Source organism: Nelumbo lutea, chromosome 5 (genome assembly GCF_056320005.1).
Source record: "Nelumbo lutea isolate HS-2025 chromosome 5, American lotus-T2T, whole genome shotgun sequence".
NCBI classification, from domain to species: Eukaryota; Viridiplantae; Streptophyta; class Magnoliopsida; order Proteales; family Nelumbonaceae; genus Nelumbo; species Nelumbo lutea.
This window is the reverse complement of record NC_142688.1, coordinates 46,807,649-46,823,459: the sequence shown is the minus strand read 5'-3', so window position 1 is coordinate 46,823,459 and position 15,811 is coordinate 46,807,649. Positions and strand designations below refer to the sequence as shown.

Here is a 15,811-nt window from a genome sequence, read left to right as displayed (position 1 = left end):
TTCTCGTTTTGCTCTTTCTTTCTTTAGTTTCTCTGAGTCTTTGTCAGTGGGTTCAGGAAGTGATTGTAGATTCGGGTCTAACAGATAGTATAGCTTTAGTGTGGTAAAAAAGAAGATCATCTTGTCTTGCCATCGACTGAAATTTGCTCCATCAAACTGGTCTAGTCGAACAAGATCTTGGTTCATCATCTTGATCGAAGTCATGCTTGCTTTCGCCTCCATTGCAAAATAACATTCTAAAACTGTTGGGGAAGAATGGGGTCACTATAACTTTGGAAGAGAAGCTCTTAGGCGCGTCTGAAGACATTGTCTTTAGAACGTTATTTTCCCCCACTTAGTTTTACTGAGTTTGCTGTTGGGTTATAGGCAAATTCGTTCCCAGGATACAACAGAGCTTTGGGCGAGAAACTGCAACCAACAAAGTTGAAGAGTCTCCAAAGAATCCTTCTGTGAGACTGTAGCAGACTGGACTGAGAGAGAGTGTGTGAATTTCGAAATTATGTGTTTTGGAGTCTGATTCATGCTCCTTAAATAATTTGTGAAGAGGTATGAGGAAAAGGTGGGTGTTGGTTTAGACAAGGCACGTTGAACAGTCACAATTTCAAACATTGTGACTGTTTAAAAAGTAGTTAACAGTTTTGAATTGTGCCTCTTGATCACACCCGATCGAATCGTGACCGTTGATCTCATCAACGGTCATCAATGCACCAAAATCAGAGCCATCCATCGTGAGCCACGCGAGTGCAAGCAAATTGCGCCTCATTGCACTGCATACACGCGCGCACACGTGTGTGCTGTATCGAATCCCCATACTCTCCTCTACTAATTCTAAGGAGTGTAAATCAACTCCTATTGAAATACTGAAAACAAAACTTATAATTTTCCAATGTGAGACAAGTTCAAAACTAGGTTTTTGTAAGAGAAAAACTGATTTTTTCAAACAAGTGTACAGGTGCAATTTCTCATGTAATTGACCAATCAAACCCATTGGACTTTAATCTTATGAGATTAAAATCCAACATCTTTCTTATTAGGACTTTCCAACATAGGGTTTGCACTTGGAGTGGGATAGGTTTATTCCAAATCTCTTTCATCGAAAAGTTCTCTAAATTATTGGAATGTTAAAAGAATTTTAAATAAAAAAAAAGTAAAATAGCCATAAAGATAAGATGACTAGACTCTCATTTTCTTCAAATTTTGAACCAAAAAGGTTGATTCCAGTTTGGTTAAAAGTTGAACAAGGGAAATAAACTCATAATCTCTCAGGCCCCTTAAAGGGCAGCTTAGTGCACAAGGCTCCCACTAATGCGAAGTTTGGGGAGGGGCAGATGTACTTAGTTTAAGCCAAAACTGGGAAAAGGTTCCAAAGGATGAAATAGGTTCATGTTTGTAGAGAAGAGGGTATTACACCACAAGGGGTAACTCACCTCCCAAAAGAGAACTCTATTCCCACCTCGCACATCATAATGAATAAAGGAAAGTTGGATAATCTTGTATAGATTTCCAAGGGGGAACTTAAATGGAAAAGCATCTCAACCATTGTCTTGCACACTACGATGCTTGCAATAACCTTGTGCCGAAACCTATCCCTTTCAAGGGAAAAATCTCCATAAGAATTTTTTATCAATAATAGGAAACTTTCATTAAGATAAAATAATTACAAAGGAATACTTAAATGTAAACTGATTACTTAAGTTACAACACAGTTTAGAAAAGTTGCAATACCTAGCCCACCTTTTTTCTTTTGACAAAGCATTAACAAAGCATTAACAAAAGTATGTGTTCGAGGAGAAAACGATTCAGAGGATGGAACTTCTAATGCTCTTCACGCTTAACTAGAAGATGAACCCCGTGACCCCACTCTCTTTCATCGATCACATCATAAGAAGGCTGGGATTGAAGAACCATTTGCACTGGAACTTCCTGAGGAGATGTGAGCGCCTGCTCTTCTCTACCATTGTCGGTAAGCAACTAAGCAAAGCGGTTGAAGAGTTATCCTCTCCCTCTTTCGCAAAACAAGATTTCCCATTACCAAGTATTATCTTAGAATTTCTGCCAAAATGCCTAACCACCTCCCTTTATGAAATTTCATCTTGATAATAGAGAAACCCGAAACTCCTTCCATTGTAATGGCTGACGGGGCCAATGAAGCTCGACTCGGCTGGCCTCATGCAGTAGTCCATATGCTATGACAAAGAAAAGAGCTGGATACTCTCCGTTTCTTGGGAGTTCGCCGTTCAGATATTCTGGGGTGTATTCTCACCCCGAGAGATGGATATACCTTCAAGAGCTTTCCTCAATTGGTACGGGAAGGTTGACTACACTACATAGTGCCTTCAACACTCACCCAGTCACACGAAATCCATGGCAAAAGCCCTTCGTGTTTTACTTGTCTATGGCAAAATATGATTCCACCACAAGACGATGAGCGAGTAACATCGCCACTGAGTTCCTGAAAGTATTGAGAGAGTAAGTTTGGAATTTTTGAAAATATATTAATCGTATAATGTTACATGTGAACGGTTTATGACAGTTCATTAACGGTAAGGGAAATTTTAGATAATTGTAAAAAAAGAATAGAAGTCGTACAAGATAATAGTCAAATATTTAAACAATAGAGGCATTTTAAGAAATTTGAAAAAAAAGGCCTTAAATTCTACTTTTACATTTTTGATACTCCATTTGCCTTTGTTCTTTTCTTTGTCTCTGATAACCAGCCATCACAGACAGAGGAGCACAAACTAGGGTTAGTGTGTCCGTGAAGTTCCATGGATAACGGTGATAAAGGTGATGTACCCGTGCAACTTTCGCCGGAGGCTCTCTCTATCTTGGCTGAGGGGATTTCCTTGGTTCTTTCCCGATGGACTGCGCTTCAAGTGGCCATCAAGAACGAGTGGGGTGGCAGGGACTCCCGCCAGAAATCTGAACAACTTGCTCTCAGCATCTTTTCTTGGTTCTCCCAATCGAAAGGTACAATTCAGGTTTTCTGGGTTAATATCAAGTAACATTAGGAGTTTAAAATCTTACTTCGAGTTTATTGTTTAGCGAATTCCAGTCCATTCTATTATCCTTTTTAATCAAGACAAGAAGAAAGAAACTTAAGTAAGGCATCATAAAGAGAAACAAAATCCAGATATATGCCATTGTGTCTGCAAGTTGAAATCTTAGGTTATTTTACACCCTTCTATATGGGAAGGCCATTATGATGATATTATGATGTTTCTATTTATATTGCGTCAAGCTGTCAGCTATAAGCTACCCGCTACTGGAGTTACTTATAGTGGAGAGTTTTATAGTTTCCCAAATTAGTAGAACCGTTTGATTGTGGTTACAAATGAGAATGATTATAATAATAATAAGAATCAAGAAATTCATTTTTAATATTTTATTCTAAAGTGATTTTCGATTAAGATATCATTTTTGCTTCATTTGTTTATTCATCTACAGATCTACTTACCATTTTGTATTTTCCAGAGCCACATTACATTGATGATTTAGAAAACATGCTCGATGAAAGCATGGTGCTTTCTTTCAATACTGAGATTGAGGATGGTAGCATTGAGGAGGTATGCTTTTCTTTGTGTTATTTTGTAGGCTAGTTTCACCATAAGCTGTTCTTATGATCCGATCCTTCTTCTAAGATTCATGTTTCTTTAATTTTGGGATACATTGTTCTTTATGATAAACTAACATGTTAATTATGCATATTTATGTTCATGCATTAAGAGATCTCTAGTAAAAGAATTTATTTTGTTATTTATTTGTATTCTCAGTGTTTTAAAAGGTATTTCCTAGATGCACTAGCTATGCACATTTTAAAGCACGAACCTTTCCTCAACCCAAGGGCAGCCCCTTTCAAAATGTGCACTTTTGGTCTCTGTGTGCTTTGACCCAGGTGCATGTCTTTTACAAGTTTGTTTTTTAGGTTTTATTTTTCTACATTCTTATGTGCTTTACACATTTTTAATGGTTTATAACCTTCTAAGTTACCCTATATTGGTGCTTGTGCACTATTAATGGTCCATTAATTTTTAAAAGGAATAAGAAATAAAGACCTTTTAGATACCTGAAGCCTTAGTTGTTGTGGATAGGATCTGGGATAGAAAATTTTTCACTAAAGAAGCAACAACAATACAACTGATGTTTGATCCTCAACCTAAAACAGAATGAACTATGGCCAAAATCATAAAACTTACCCTCTTGTATATATGGGCCAATAATTCAGATTGGTGGTATTGTCTCTGAACCCTTCATATGGATTTGTTTGAACTTGCCTCAAGGGGCCTTGAAAAGGTATAAGCATAAAGTCCCCAACTTCCTAGGATTAAGTTTCTAAGATGTCTAACATCACACTAGCTATTTTAAGTAATGCGACTAGGAAATAGGCAAACATGTTGAGAGTTTCACATGCTTGAATTGTTGAGTGTTTGAAGCAATTTGGTATGATCCACATTTGTTTACTTTTGCTTTCAAATCGGATTCATTTTATATGTCATGCCTATGTATTTTGATTTGAGCTAATAAGCTTTCTAAAGCATTTATTTCTTTTAACTCAGGTTTCCATATTTTTTATGTTTACTGTTATTTATTTTTTAAAAATTTGTGTCTAACTTAATCCAGGCTCATGTTGAGGTGCAAGACCCTTGAACGTTTCTTGTGTTTCTATCTTTCAATATATTATGTTCATCTTGGAATTTTCTTCAAAACTCTCTGATACAGTGTTTGGCTGGGACTTGATTTTATGATTTGTGGATAATGCTTATGTTTCTAGTCCACTTCTCAAGGCACACTAAAAAGTTTTTCTTGCCTCATCCTTCGGTCCTACCTAAAGGAAATCCATTCCAGTTGTTCCTTCAGAAGTGCAGGAGCACTTTTACTGCTTATACTGGGAAATACCTTAGAAGGCCAACATACTTCATTAACACATAGCATGATCTGCATATGGTGTTTGGGCACTAATAGATACCTTCACCTTCTCCAACTGTCAAAATTGGAGATATGTAGCTTTAAGTTTGAACAACCATGGGAGCTGATTTGATTATCTAAGTTATTGCTGTCTGGATTACCTTTTGTTTTGTTTTGTTTTGTTTTTTTTTTTTTTTGTTTTTTTACATCCTTGGTGTACAAGTTTTACATTTTCTTGTTAATTGCCTTCTTTGCATCTCCCAATTCTAGACTGAATTTGTTTGCTATGGTCATATGCATTTGTATTTTTAAGTAAATTTTCTCTTTTCTTAGTGGATGTTTGTCAACAAATGGTAGAATTAATTATTTAAATTTATATATTAATAAATATTAAGAAATATTATATTGATTATTTGAAAATTAACGTATATGCATACACATTTTGGTTTTTTTTTGTTTTTTTTTTCACATTTTAGTTACTCAATTTTTCAAATTTCAATGGCTACTAATTGTGTCCCAATATCTCACACTTTATATAAACCATTAAATTATGGTTTTTACATTTAAGTAACTTATTTACAATCATATAAAACTTGTAATTATTGTTATTAATATATTTTTTAGGATTTATTCGAGTTTCCTAGCATATTTATGTGTATCTTGATTTGTGTCTATATCCATGCGTATCCAAAGCGTATCCTAATACTTCTCTTAAAATTGTCTTTTCAATACACCTTGTGTTTCTGATACTTTGAAGTTTGAACCTTGATTTTAGGGTATGTGGAGCTTCTTGTATTGTGGAGGGGAACTGATGGATTTTTTTTTTTTTCTCTTGATAGTTGAAGTATACATGGACTTTGCATGGCTAATGAGATTGAACCATCTAGAACATAAACATGCATAATCTCCTCTATGCATCAAAAGAAGAATAAACAATGATTTGTTCCAAGTTCCAACTTTTCTTTGATAATAACAAGAAGAAAAAGCTTTCATTAAAAAGAAAAAAGGATTACAAGTTCATGGTGAAGAGCTTTAACCACCCAATTCGTTCGTGTAGGTTTTATCAAGACTTTTCAGGACTCCTTGCCACTTGGCCTTGAAAGTTATGGTTCCTCTTTCTTTCCATGCATCATATAGCATAACCATTAAACTTAACATAAGTTGTACACTGAATAGTTAATAGTTGATGGTCTACTTAACTAAGAAATATGTGTACACATTAATCTATACTGATAAGTTTTACTAATTAGATAATAAGTGAAGTTAACCATTGTAGAATCATTTAAACCATTCTCTATCGGATTACTTAAAGACAGTAAAACTTGTTCCCATTTTCTTTATTCTGTCTTTTCTAGACTTCTAGTATTTGGCCCAACTTTTTATACATTCTGATTTCTACACTAACAAGTGGTTAATAGGAAATGGGATAATCATCAGAAGTATCTGTAGGATTCCTACTATTGATATTTTAATGCTTATACAGTCTTTGGATGTTCAATGTAGGTGGCAGAAAAGTTAATGATTATGCATGAGGACTGTCTACAAGGCAATTATGAATCAATTGAAAAGCTAAGGAAATCCAACTCTGGAAAAGAAGCCATTTCTCAAAGCAGAAAGGTAACTGTTGTAATATATTGCTTGGTTCAAATGGATTTACTGCTGTGTTTATGAGAATAATTTTTTGTAGGTTCGTTAACAGAATGTATCATGAATGTTTTTTTTTTTAATTTTTTATGTATTTTTTAGATTTAGATTCTTTAAACAGGTAGTGCTATTCATTTAGAGCCTATATTGCAGCATTGAAAAACTAAGGAGATAGTACTTGCTTACTACTATCGATAAGGTGGTGGTGTAGTTATCTACTACCATGTCTCTTGGCTTATTCTGATATCAAGAGTTTGAGCCTCTTTTCCTGAAGGTTAAGTATTAATTTGTATTAATCAAAATCCTTACGCCCCATGTTCACCAAGGACCTATACAGTGGGAATATATAGTTTTACATCTCAGAATTTACAAAAAGATTTCTATTTTTTTATCAATAACTGGAATTCATTAGATTAAAAGAATTTTAGTTACAGCACTCCAGAGAGAGATAACCAGGCTTAACTCTCTCCAGGAAGATAACAAAAAAGAAAAATTTACAGACCAGCCCAAAACATTTGACCCCTTCCCACCCCCTGCTTTTCCAAAGCATCAGCAAATGCATTTGCTGTTCTCTTGACCAACTGAAATTTGATTTCCAGTCCTCTAGTTAGCCATTTAACCTCCCTCCTCTCATTAGAAAATTTACCAAGTTCATTACCTTCTTGTAACCAACTTAAGACCAGTTTTGAGTCCCCTTCAATGACTAACTTTTGTATATTCAGTTCCTTAGACTTCCTTATACCCTTCAGTACTGCATAGACCCCAGCTTTAAGAGAGTCTCCAACCCAATGGGACCTGAATACATAGCGAGCACCTTCCCATCCTCATCTCTGAAAACCCCTCCTACACCTGATGGACCTGGATTTCCTTCACTACTTCCATCAAAGTTTAACTTTATAAGTCCACTTCCTGGTGGTGACCACACAGGACAAACTAAAGAGTTCTTTTGAGAAAAAAATTATCATATGATTTCCTATAAAATGACCTATGTACACCAATCCAAGAAACAAATTCTGGTCTTCAACTTAGCTATTAATCCATCTGTTATCTCACATTTGTTTTCTTAAAAAAATCCTTGCGTTCCTTTAACTTCACTAGTTCCAAAAACCGCTAGAGGAGAAATCCTTCACGCAACCTTTACTTCTTTATTGATACCCTGCATCATTTTTGAAGGTGTTATTACCGAGCAAGGTTTATCATTGGTTCCACAGCCTGCTGAACAGCCAAAGCATTCAGCTAATCTGAATTCGTAATTACCATGGGAAAGGAGAATGCTTACTTGGCTTCTGATTTATTTTATTTTCATCATTTCTATGGGTTTGGTATCAAATATATATTTTTTGGGGTTTTAGTTGATTTTTTTTTTAATTTATCAGCCTTTGAGTTTCCTTTCAATGATCTTTCCAAACATGCAGCCTTACAGAATCTTCTACAGTTTTTTATTACAAAAGAAAATTCATTAAAAAGAAAAAATGGATTACAACAGCGATAAGACATCACCAAGATACAACACTACAATACTACACCCAACAACCACAAACTCAAACATCTGAGCCAAATATCAGCCCAGAAAAACCTTTTTTCAATCCCACTTCACAAACAAAGTTCACCCACCACTTCAACGAAACACTGCTCCCTCAGTCACTCAACCCCTAAAACTAACATTACACTTGACAGACCCTCCATCACGACTCTTCAAACTCCTCTTCCACCATCTATCCCTTCTCCCTTTTTGCTCCCAAATCTTTATTGGCATCTTCATCTTTTCTAGAATGCCATCTAAATTCCATCTTCAAAAAAGCTCTTCTAGCAAACTCCTCCCCACGCAAGAAAAAACAAACTAGAGACTTGCTTACTTGAGAATTTTTTTTTGTTCTTTTATCAATAACAGAATCATCTATATCTATACTACTATAAAAAGCACGAATGGCCTAACATTGTTTCTGGAATTTTTATTTGACATAAAATACACCCCTCTTTTCCTCTTAAATACACATTAAAAAGAGTAAAAAAGATTTTTTAAAATCTATTTAATACATTGTGTTAAAAGGTAATGCTGTCCTATTAATTCCCTACTAAATGCATTAGAAGACTATTCAGATGCCTTTGTTACTAAAAGCTCCAATATTTATCAAGGAAAAAATACCATATTAATTTAATTATAGATTCCAACATAAAGTTAGTGGGGTAAGGTTGTTTTTATATCATCATATTGAAATCTGTGTCACACCATGCCCCATGTGGGACCAGCTGGTGAAGTTGGTACATTTTGGTTCAGTTAATGTGGTGTAATCCAGTTTTTAAGAGCAATAATTATACCCCCATAAGCCATTAATTCATCTCCTTTCCAACTCATAAAAGTCAGTTATTAATAATTTATTGCTAAATTGTCATTGACTCCACTTGCTATAAAATCTTCCTTTTGTTTTTTATGGAAAGTTAAAAACGAGAATAGTTAGGAATAAATATATTTTGGCTGAATTTTGGACTTTTGGGATGTGAAGAAATAAATAAGATCAATTTTATTTCTATTTATTTCTTCTAGAAACAAGTAGTTCAAGGGGCATGGTGTCATTGTGCTTGAGAATAATGGGCAACACAACACCCTCTCAATCACACAACATTTTGTGCATGTAAACATGTTTGTTCACAAGTCTTTTAAAGTGTTATACCTTTTTTTATTGAAAGAAATTAATGCAACCAGAATAGGCAGGCATTTTTTTTTTGCTTCATGGGGCTACACAACTGGGGGGGGAGTATACCATCCCTCATCCCTTTAACCCCCCAACACCACCTGGTGGTAGAGATGCCAATGGGTCGGGTTAAACAGTAAACCCAGCTTGACCCGACCCTATAGGGTTGGGTTATGGTTTTGATTCTTTGGCCCGAATCGGGTTTGACCCTTGCATGTATGCATAGTATTCTTGTAACTTTTTGACTTGTAACTCCATAGCCTTATGTTGATTTTGGTTTTCTTCTTTTTTTAAAAAAAAAAAAAAGATTGGACATATCTCTCATATTATGTATTCATCATATTAAACAAAATGTGTAATAAACAATGATGATAATAATAATGATAATTGTTATTGTCATCTGAAACTTTCACGTGCAACACATGTATACATTCTAGTTTCATTAAAGATAAGGAATAAGTTCAAAAGTGGGGGGAGGTAAACTCTCTTTACTCTCCCCCCAAAAAAGTAGAAAAGTTACAACATAGCCCAAAGCAACTGATTCCTTCCCACCCCTTGTTTGGCAACTGCATCTGCAAAGGAGTTAGCACACCTTTTTACCCACTGCCAAGGTTCAAAGTATCGATACACCCCTGTGTATCAGCAGAGGCGTATCAGTACTAAAAGCCATGCGCATTTGTGTTGAAATTTTGAACCTTGCCCACTGCAATTTCACATCCGTACTTAGAGTCAACCACATAAAATAGTCTTCATTCATTAATGTATGGCCACATGCCATTATCCTCCTTTCCTAACCATCCTATTACCACTTTGGAATCTCCTTCACAACCATTAGTCTGCTGATATTTAATTCCTTAGCCCTTTTACACCCTCCATCGCAACCATTATTTCATCTTGAAGTGAGTCCCAACTCCAATTGGATCTGAAAATAGAGCAGTGGCTAAACCTTCCACCGTCCTAAACCCCTAAAGGCCCAAGGTAACCTTCACTGCTGCCATTAAAGTTCAACTTGATGAAACCTGAACAAGGCCTAGTCCACAATGGATGAGCAGAACTTCTACTTGGAGCTAAGGCAGCCACTTCCAATTATTTAGCAAAGCCACTATATCAATATCAACAAATAAGTCCATTGTTTTCACCCAATGGACCACCCTAGCAGTGGTCTCCTCAATAATTGCCTCTTTACTTCTCTCCTTATCAACAAAAATTCTTGGGTTTCTTTCCTCTTAGGCTGCCCAACAAATTGCAGCTCTTGTGCATCTCCACACTATTCTTCCCCTCTTCTTTGTACTTCTATCAACAAAAGAACCAAAGAGGCTTTAAACATTTGGTTGGGGAGTTCACCTGCAACCAAACAGAGAGAGAAGCAGGAAATTAATAAGTGGCTGCAAGAGTCACTATTGGCTTCACAGAGAATACACTAGTTAGGAAATAAAAATAAGCACCAACAAGGCTTTTTTCTTTGAATAGATTGCAAGTGTTGATTCTTTCCAAGAAAATTTCCTAGCAGAGTTTCCTAACCCTTGGAGGAATTGGTTTACTAACGGGGAAAGGTTGCCCTGAATTGTTAGAAGGTTGAGTTAAGGCCTTGAAGAAATAGTCACGGGTAAAGGAACTAGAAGAGGAGAGAGTCCAAATTCAAGAATCCAATTTAGAAGGATCTAAAACGACCCTTTGTAGAATTTGAATCAATGCCGAGATATTGTCCAAAATCCAAATCCAAACCTCTGAATCCCCGCCTAAACCCTAAGTCCTATTCAAGCTTAGGACCCAAACCAAAAGAGGACAAGAAGGTGGGCACAAACTCATTTTTAAAGTTGGAGATAGAGAATAATGAAGGAAATTGATTGTTTAGTGGTGAATCCCCACCCACACATGTTCCCAAAACTTCACCATATTTCCCATAACACAACTTATACCTGACAAGAGGTAGGAAAGAAGGAAGGATGGCATGAATAGATTTCCTAGGCACCACATTAGTATCTCGAGCGAATACTCCCGCGTCCTTGCTCTTGGCCACTAACCCATGGATGCATATGATCACCTTTTTTCAGTTTATCCATGTCCATTGACAGTCTCCACAACCAATTCCACAACAGAGCCATATTCCTCTTTTGGATGTTCCTGAATCCTAATCCACCAAAATTCTTACTTCTACTATCAACTTTCCATCTAACTTTATGGTCCTTCCTTTACTGCTTAGGTTCCCACAAGAAATCTCTCATTAACTTGTCTAGACTCCTACAAATCCTAACTGGAATCTTGAACACCAAAAGGGAAACTGGCAAATTGGCCAAAGTCAACTTGATTAAGGTGATTCTGCCACCCAAAGAAAGTTTCTCTTCTAAGAAGCTATCTCTTTATAAACCTGTCCACCACTGGGTTCTAGAAACTTACATTTCTCGGGTTTCCTCCCAAGGGTAACCACTAGTAATTCATTGGCCACTAGGGGACTTCATAGCCCAAAATATTTGCACACTCTGACACCTGTCTTTTATCCATATTGATCTCCATGACACAGATTTTATTAGAAGTTTGATTTTCAAATGTGACATCTTCTCAAACAGTGCAACCACCAGCTTCAAATTCCTCATCCATTTGAGATCATCTCCCTCACAAATAAGATTGTGTCATCAGCAAACTAAGATGGGTGATAGGCACTCTTTTCTTTCCTACTCTCCAACCTCTGACCAGTTCCCTCAAATCTTCTCTCTGGATCAGCTTACCTAGGATAAACTTGAGGATGTTAATGGTAAAAACAATGATAAAAAATGTCCGTGACTTGGTGGTTTGTGCCTCTTAATCATGTATGAGTTTGCTAAATTGTTGATTATTAAAATATTCTCATGATTATAAGAAAGATTTAGGTTTTTTTAGATGGATTGGTTGCATGTTGCACTTTAAATTCACAAAGTTTGCCAAATGTGGTTGTAAATGTGATTAGAGTAGTTATGCTTTACTGCTAAAAAAATAGTAGAGTTAGTTTACATGGAGCAGTTGCATGTGGCATATACTGTCATGTCCTGAATGTGGTCGAGTTTTTGAGCTGTATTGAGCTTATGAAGTAATTAGAAAAGGAAAGGCCACTAGCTTATGGCAAAAGAACCACATTTTAATGCTTTTATTACCAATAACAGTTTTCTTCGCTTCTAGATATGGTTAATCAAGTCTTATATGTTATTGCATTAGTTGGAATTCTTAATCCATTATTGTACAGGAGATTTAGTGCTTTTAGCTGGGGAATGACTGTACCGGGGTAGTTCTTTTGTGCACTGTCTTTGATTTGAAAGATCTTGACGATGTAGGCTATTTTTCCTCCGTGTAGTCCATTAGGAAGAGGGGTTGTGACATACTTTGAAATGTGCCACCTGGACCAAAATATTTCTGATTACAGCCTCTCTTGATCAAGTTCTTTCTTTGAAGATCCTAGCATATCTTTCCTCACAAACACTCACAAAACAATTATAGCCCTTACGATCCTTTCTTTCTTCTTGGGTTATGGGTAGGGGGGATATGGGCTGAACAAGCCTTAAATGTCACCTGGAGTATTCCACCTACAACCAAATAGAGAAAAGGAATACTATCAAATACATGATACAAAGGAGTAGGAGATTGGCAGGTTCTATAAATAGTTTCATACCTTGCTCTACAAGATGAAAAAGACAAAATTGTAGATGAGTGATAATAATGTGTCTTTCTGCCGTAAATTCTCGCAAGTGTTGATTCTTGAACGCATGACCTCCTAGTGCCCATCCCAAATGGATTTAAAGATTAGGGTCTCTTATTGTAAACCCTAATCTTTACCAAACTTGAAAAATGATAAAAAATGAGGCTAGGAGATTAAAATGTCAAGGTGGCTGTTTTATTTGTGATGCCTAACTGCATACTAGAACTCAAGTAAAAATATAAGTTGCAAGTTAGGAAAATGAGGAAAAAGGGCCTACCCTACCAATAGCTGAACGTTACAATTGAATATCTTTCTCCTATTGCCACTGTTTAAAGCTAAAAGAAATTAGAAATTGGTATAATAAGTGGTAGAATATGCTATGAATTTTCATACTAGTTCTTCAGCTTGAAAAGATATCTTTTGAGGAAATTGTTAAACACTTGGAAAGTTGGTGAATTTGCACTTTACAGTATTACCACTTTCTTTCCCCTTATCCTTCCTTTTTTTCCTTCCCTTCCCTTCCCGTCTCTTTTCTTTTTTTTTCTTTTTCCCTTTTTTCTCCTCTTTCTTTCCTTTCCCTTTCTTTTCCTTTTTTTTTGTCTTTTTATAGGTGTGCATGAGGTGTACACCTCTATCATGCCTTGTGAAAAGAATGCACGAGGCGTACGCCTCTTGCACCTGAGGCGCATGGCTCAGGGCATTTTGGGGGCACCTCACCTGGAGGAGGCACTGCATCAATAGAATAATCTCCCGGATTTCTTATCCAAGATCTTGGATGGCATTGTATCTTGTCCTACTATTGTTTTGTTATGAGAATTTAGAAAGCGTAAGGTATAATCGCATTTGTTTGCTTTGGGCCAGGTTATAAATGAAGATGATGAGGACAGCTCAGATGACGAGGTATCGGACATGATGCTTGATGAACCAAAACCAAGATTAAATCCAATTCCCAAGGCAAAGCCAGTTGATGAGAAGCAGAAAAGAGAAACGGTAGAAGTGGAAGATGGATGGTCTGTAGTTGGCCCCAGAAGAAACAAGGGTAAAAGAAATTATTAGGCCAAGTACTTAACATGGTCTCCTAAATCTCAATCAGAGGAGTGCCTCTTTGTATCCTCAAAATGTTTACTTTTCTAAGTTTTGGCCATATTGCTATATAAGACACTTGTAATATGCTTTGCCGATGGCCCAATGAAAGGTAATTTCTTGATAAGTTAGAATGTCTTTTGGAATTCAGATACGATGAAGCAAATGAATTAGTGACTATGAGCATAGCAATGAGGAAAAAGGAAAAACTCTCTTTTCAAACCGCCCAAAAAAGAAGTACACCCAACTATCCAAGTACGGAGAAAAAAAGTTCATGCTTCTCTAGGTAATCCATCTGTGTCTGCTATGTAGAGGAATCATGTTAGGAATCAGTACCATCCATCATATCTTTCCCAAGTTGCAGTCACTTGAACCTTAAAATTGTAGTGTTATTGATACATCTGTTAGATAATTAACTTGGTGTATCTTGCCTCTCCAAAGGATTATTGTAAAATCTTGTTTCTCTTGGTTAATGAAATCATTTTCAATTATCAAAAAAATTAACTTGGTGTATCTTGCCTCTCCAAAGGATTATTGTAAAATCTTGTTTCTCTTGATTAATGAAATCATTTTCAATTATCAAAAAAATTAACTTGGTGTATCATGGGTATACGAACAATTTCAGCCAGGGTCTCCAGCATCTAAACATTTTGATTTGAGTGAGAACGAACCACATTCATGAATCATGCTGTCTACATTGGGAACATTGGCTATATGAAGTACAAGAGATGTTCCGGATGTGCAGATCTGAACTCGTCATTATCATCCAATAGGATTTTGCCATTCCATTCCCATTAGTTGGGAGTTTGGATCTGTTGCATGCAAATGCTGTCATCATGAAAGTGAGAGTCCGGATCTCATGCCCACAAGAACTATGCCCATGTCTACCCACATAACATTGCAGGCACACATGGAGAACACCACAACATCCTAGATAGTATTTTGCACGGGGTAGTGTGTTGTGGGTAGATGTGGGCAGTAGATCTAAAGTTTGAAAGTGAGGAAAGGAGCAAGATGATGTGGTTCCCAACTCTCCATTTTATAGGAGAGAGGATTGATGTAGGAGGAAGGTTGTGCAAATTTTGCATTCAAAAGTACAAATTTTATTTAAGATATGATTGATGCAAAATTTGTATTTGATTCAGATTTGCATTGAAAATAAATGAGCCTACAACTAAAGGTAATTTACTAACAAAAAAGAACTAAAGGTATAAATGATGTCGCCAATCATTACTGAATTAGAATCAGGCAATGGGTTTATTATTGAAAACTACGTTTGAGTACAGTGAAAAAATCCTCTATGTAAAAGTCAGTGGATCGTTGGGGGATTTTTTATGTGAGAATTGATTATCCATGTACATTTATATCAATTTATAATGAAAAAGTGAGCCGATTAGATGGTTTACATTGATTTTCCATATAAACTTTACGTTGATTGATTGGCATTTACACCAAAAACAAAGACAGGCAAAGAGAGGTACAGAACTAGGATTGATGTTGGTATTTATGGGAAGGTAAAAAAGTTGGGTTTTGGGTTCCTATTGTAAGGTGTTCACTGACCAATGAAAATTAATGGGAGAGGGGGTGAGCTTGATTGGATATGACATGAGAAGGACGAAGGTCTAATTTGGAAATGTGGTTGTTTTCTGAGAAAACTGCCATGCCATATTGGCTGCGACAACAACCCACATTTGCTACAACAGTATCATAGCCCTGCATCGAAACAAATAAATCAATGCCTTTGATTTATTGCCATGGCCCCACCTTGAATGAGATGAAATGGCTTCTTGATGGGGCGACTGCAACAGATCCAAGGTCA

General features: G+C 36.3%; 1 protein-coding gene across 2 annotated transcripts; it reads left to right on the top strand.

Annotated features, from left to right (window-relative positions):
• The first annotated feature begins 1,688 nt into the window (after positions 1-1,688).
• On the top strand, positions 1,689-14,119 carry LOC148852163 (uncharacterized). 2 transcript variants are annotated; one of them, XM_088947294.1, is made up of 6 exons: positions 1,689-1,963; positions 2,104-2,469; positions 2,718-2,970; positions 3,475-3,566; positions 6,409-6,522; positions 13,771-14,119. In XM_088947294.1, the coding sequence occupies exons 3-6, from the start codon at positions 2,769-2,771 to the stop codon at positions 13,963-13,965; spliced, it is 603 nt and encodes a 200-aa protein (XP_088803420.1). In that variant the 5' UTR covers positions 1,689-1,963; positions 2,104-2,469; positions 2,718-2,768; the 3' UTR covers positions 13,966-14,119. The 2 variants fall into 2 exon arrangements, with proteins under 2 accessions (XP_088803420.1, XP_088803421.1); XM_088947295.1 differs by having other exon boundaries at positions 1,823-1,963; positions 2,727-2,970.
• Positions 14,120-15,811: the final 1,692 nt, after the last annotated feature.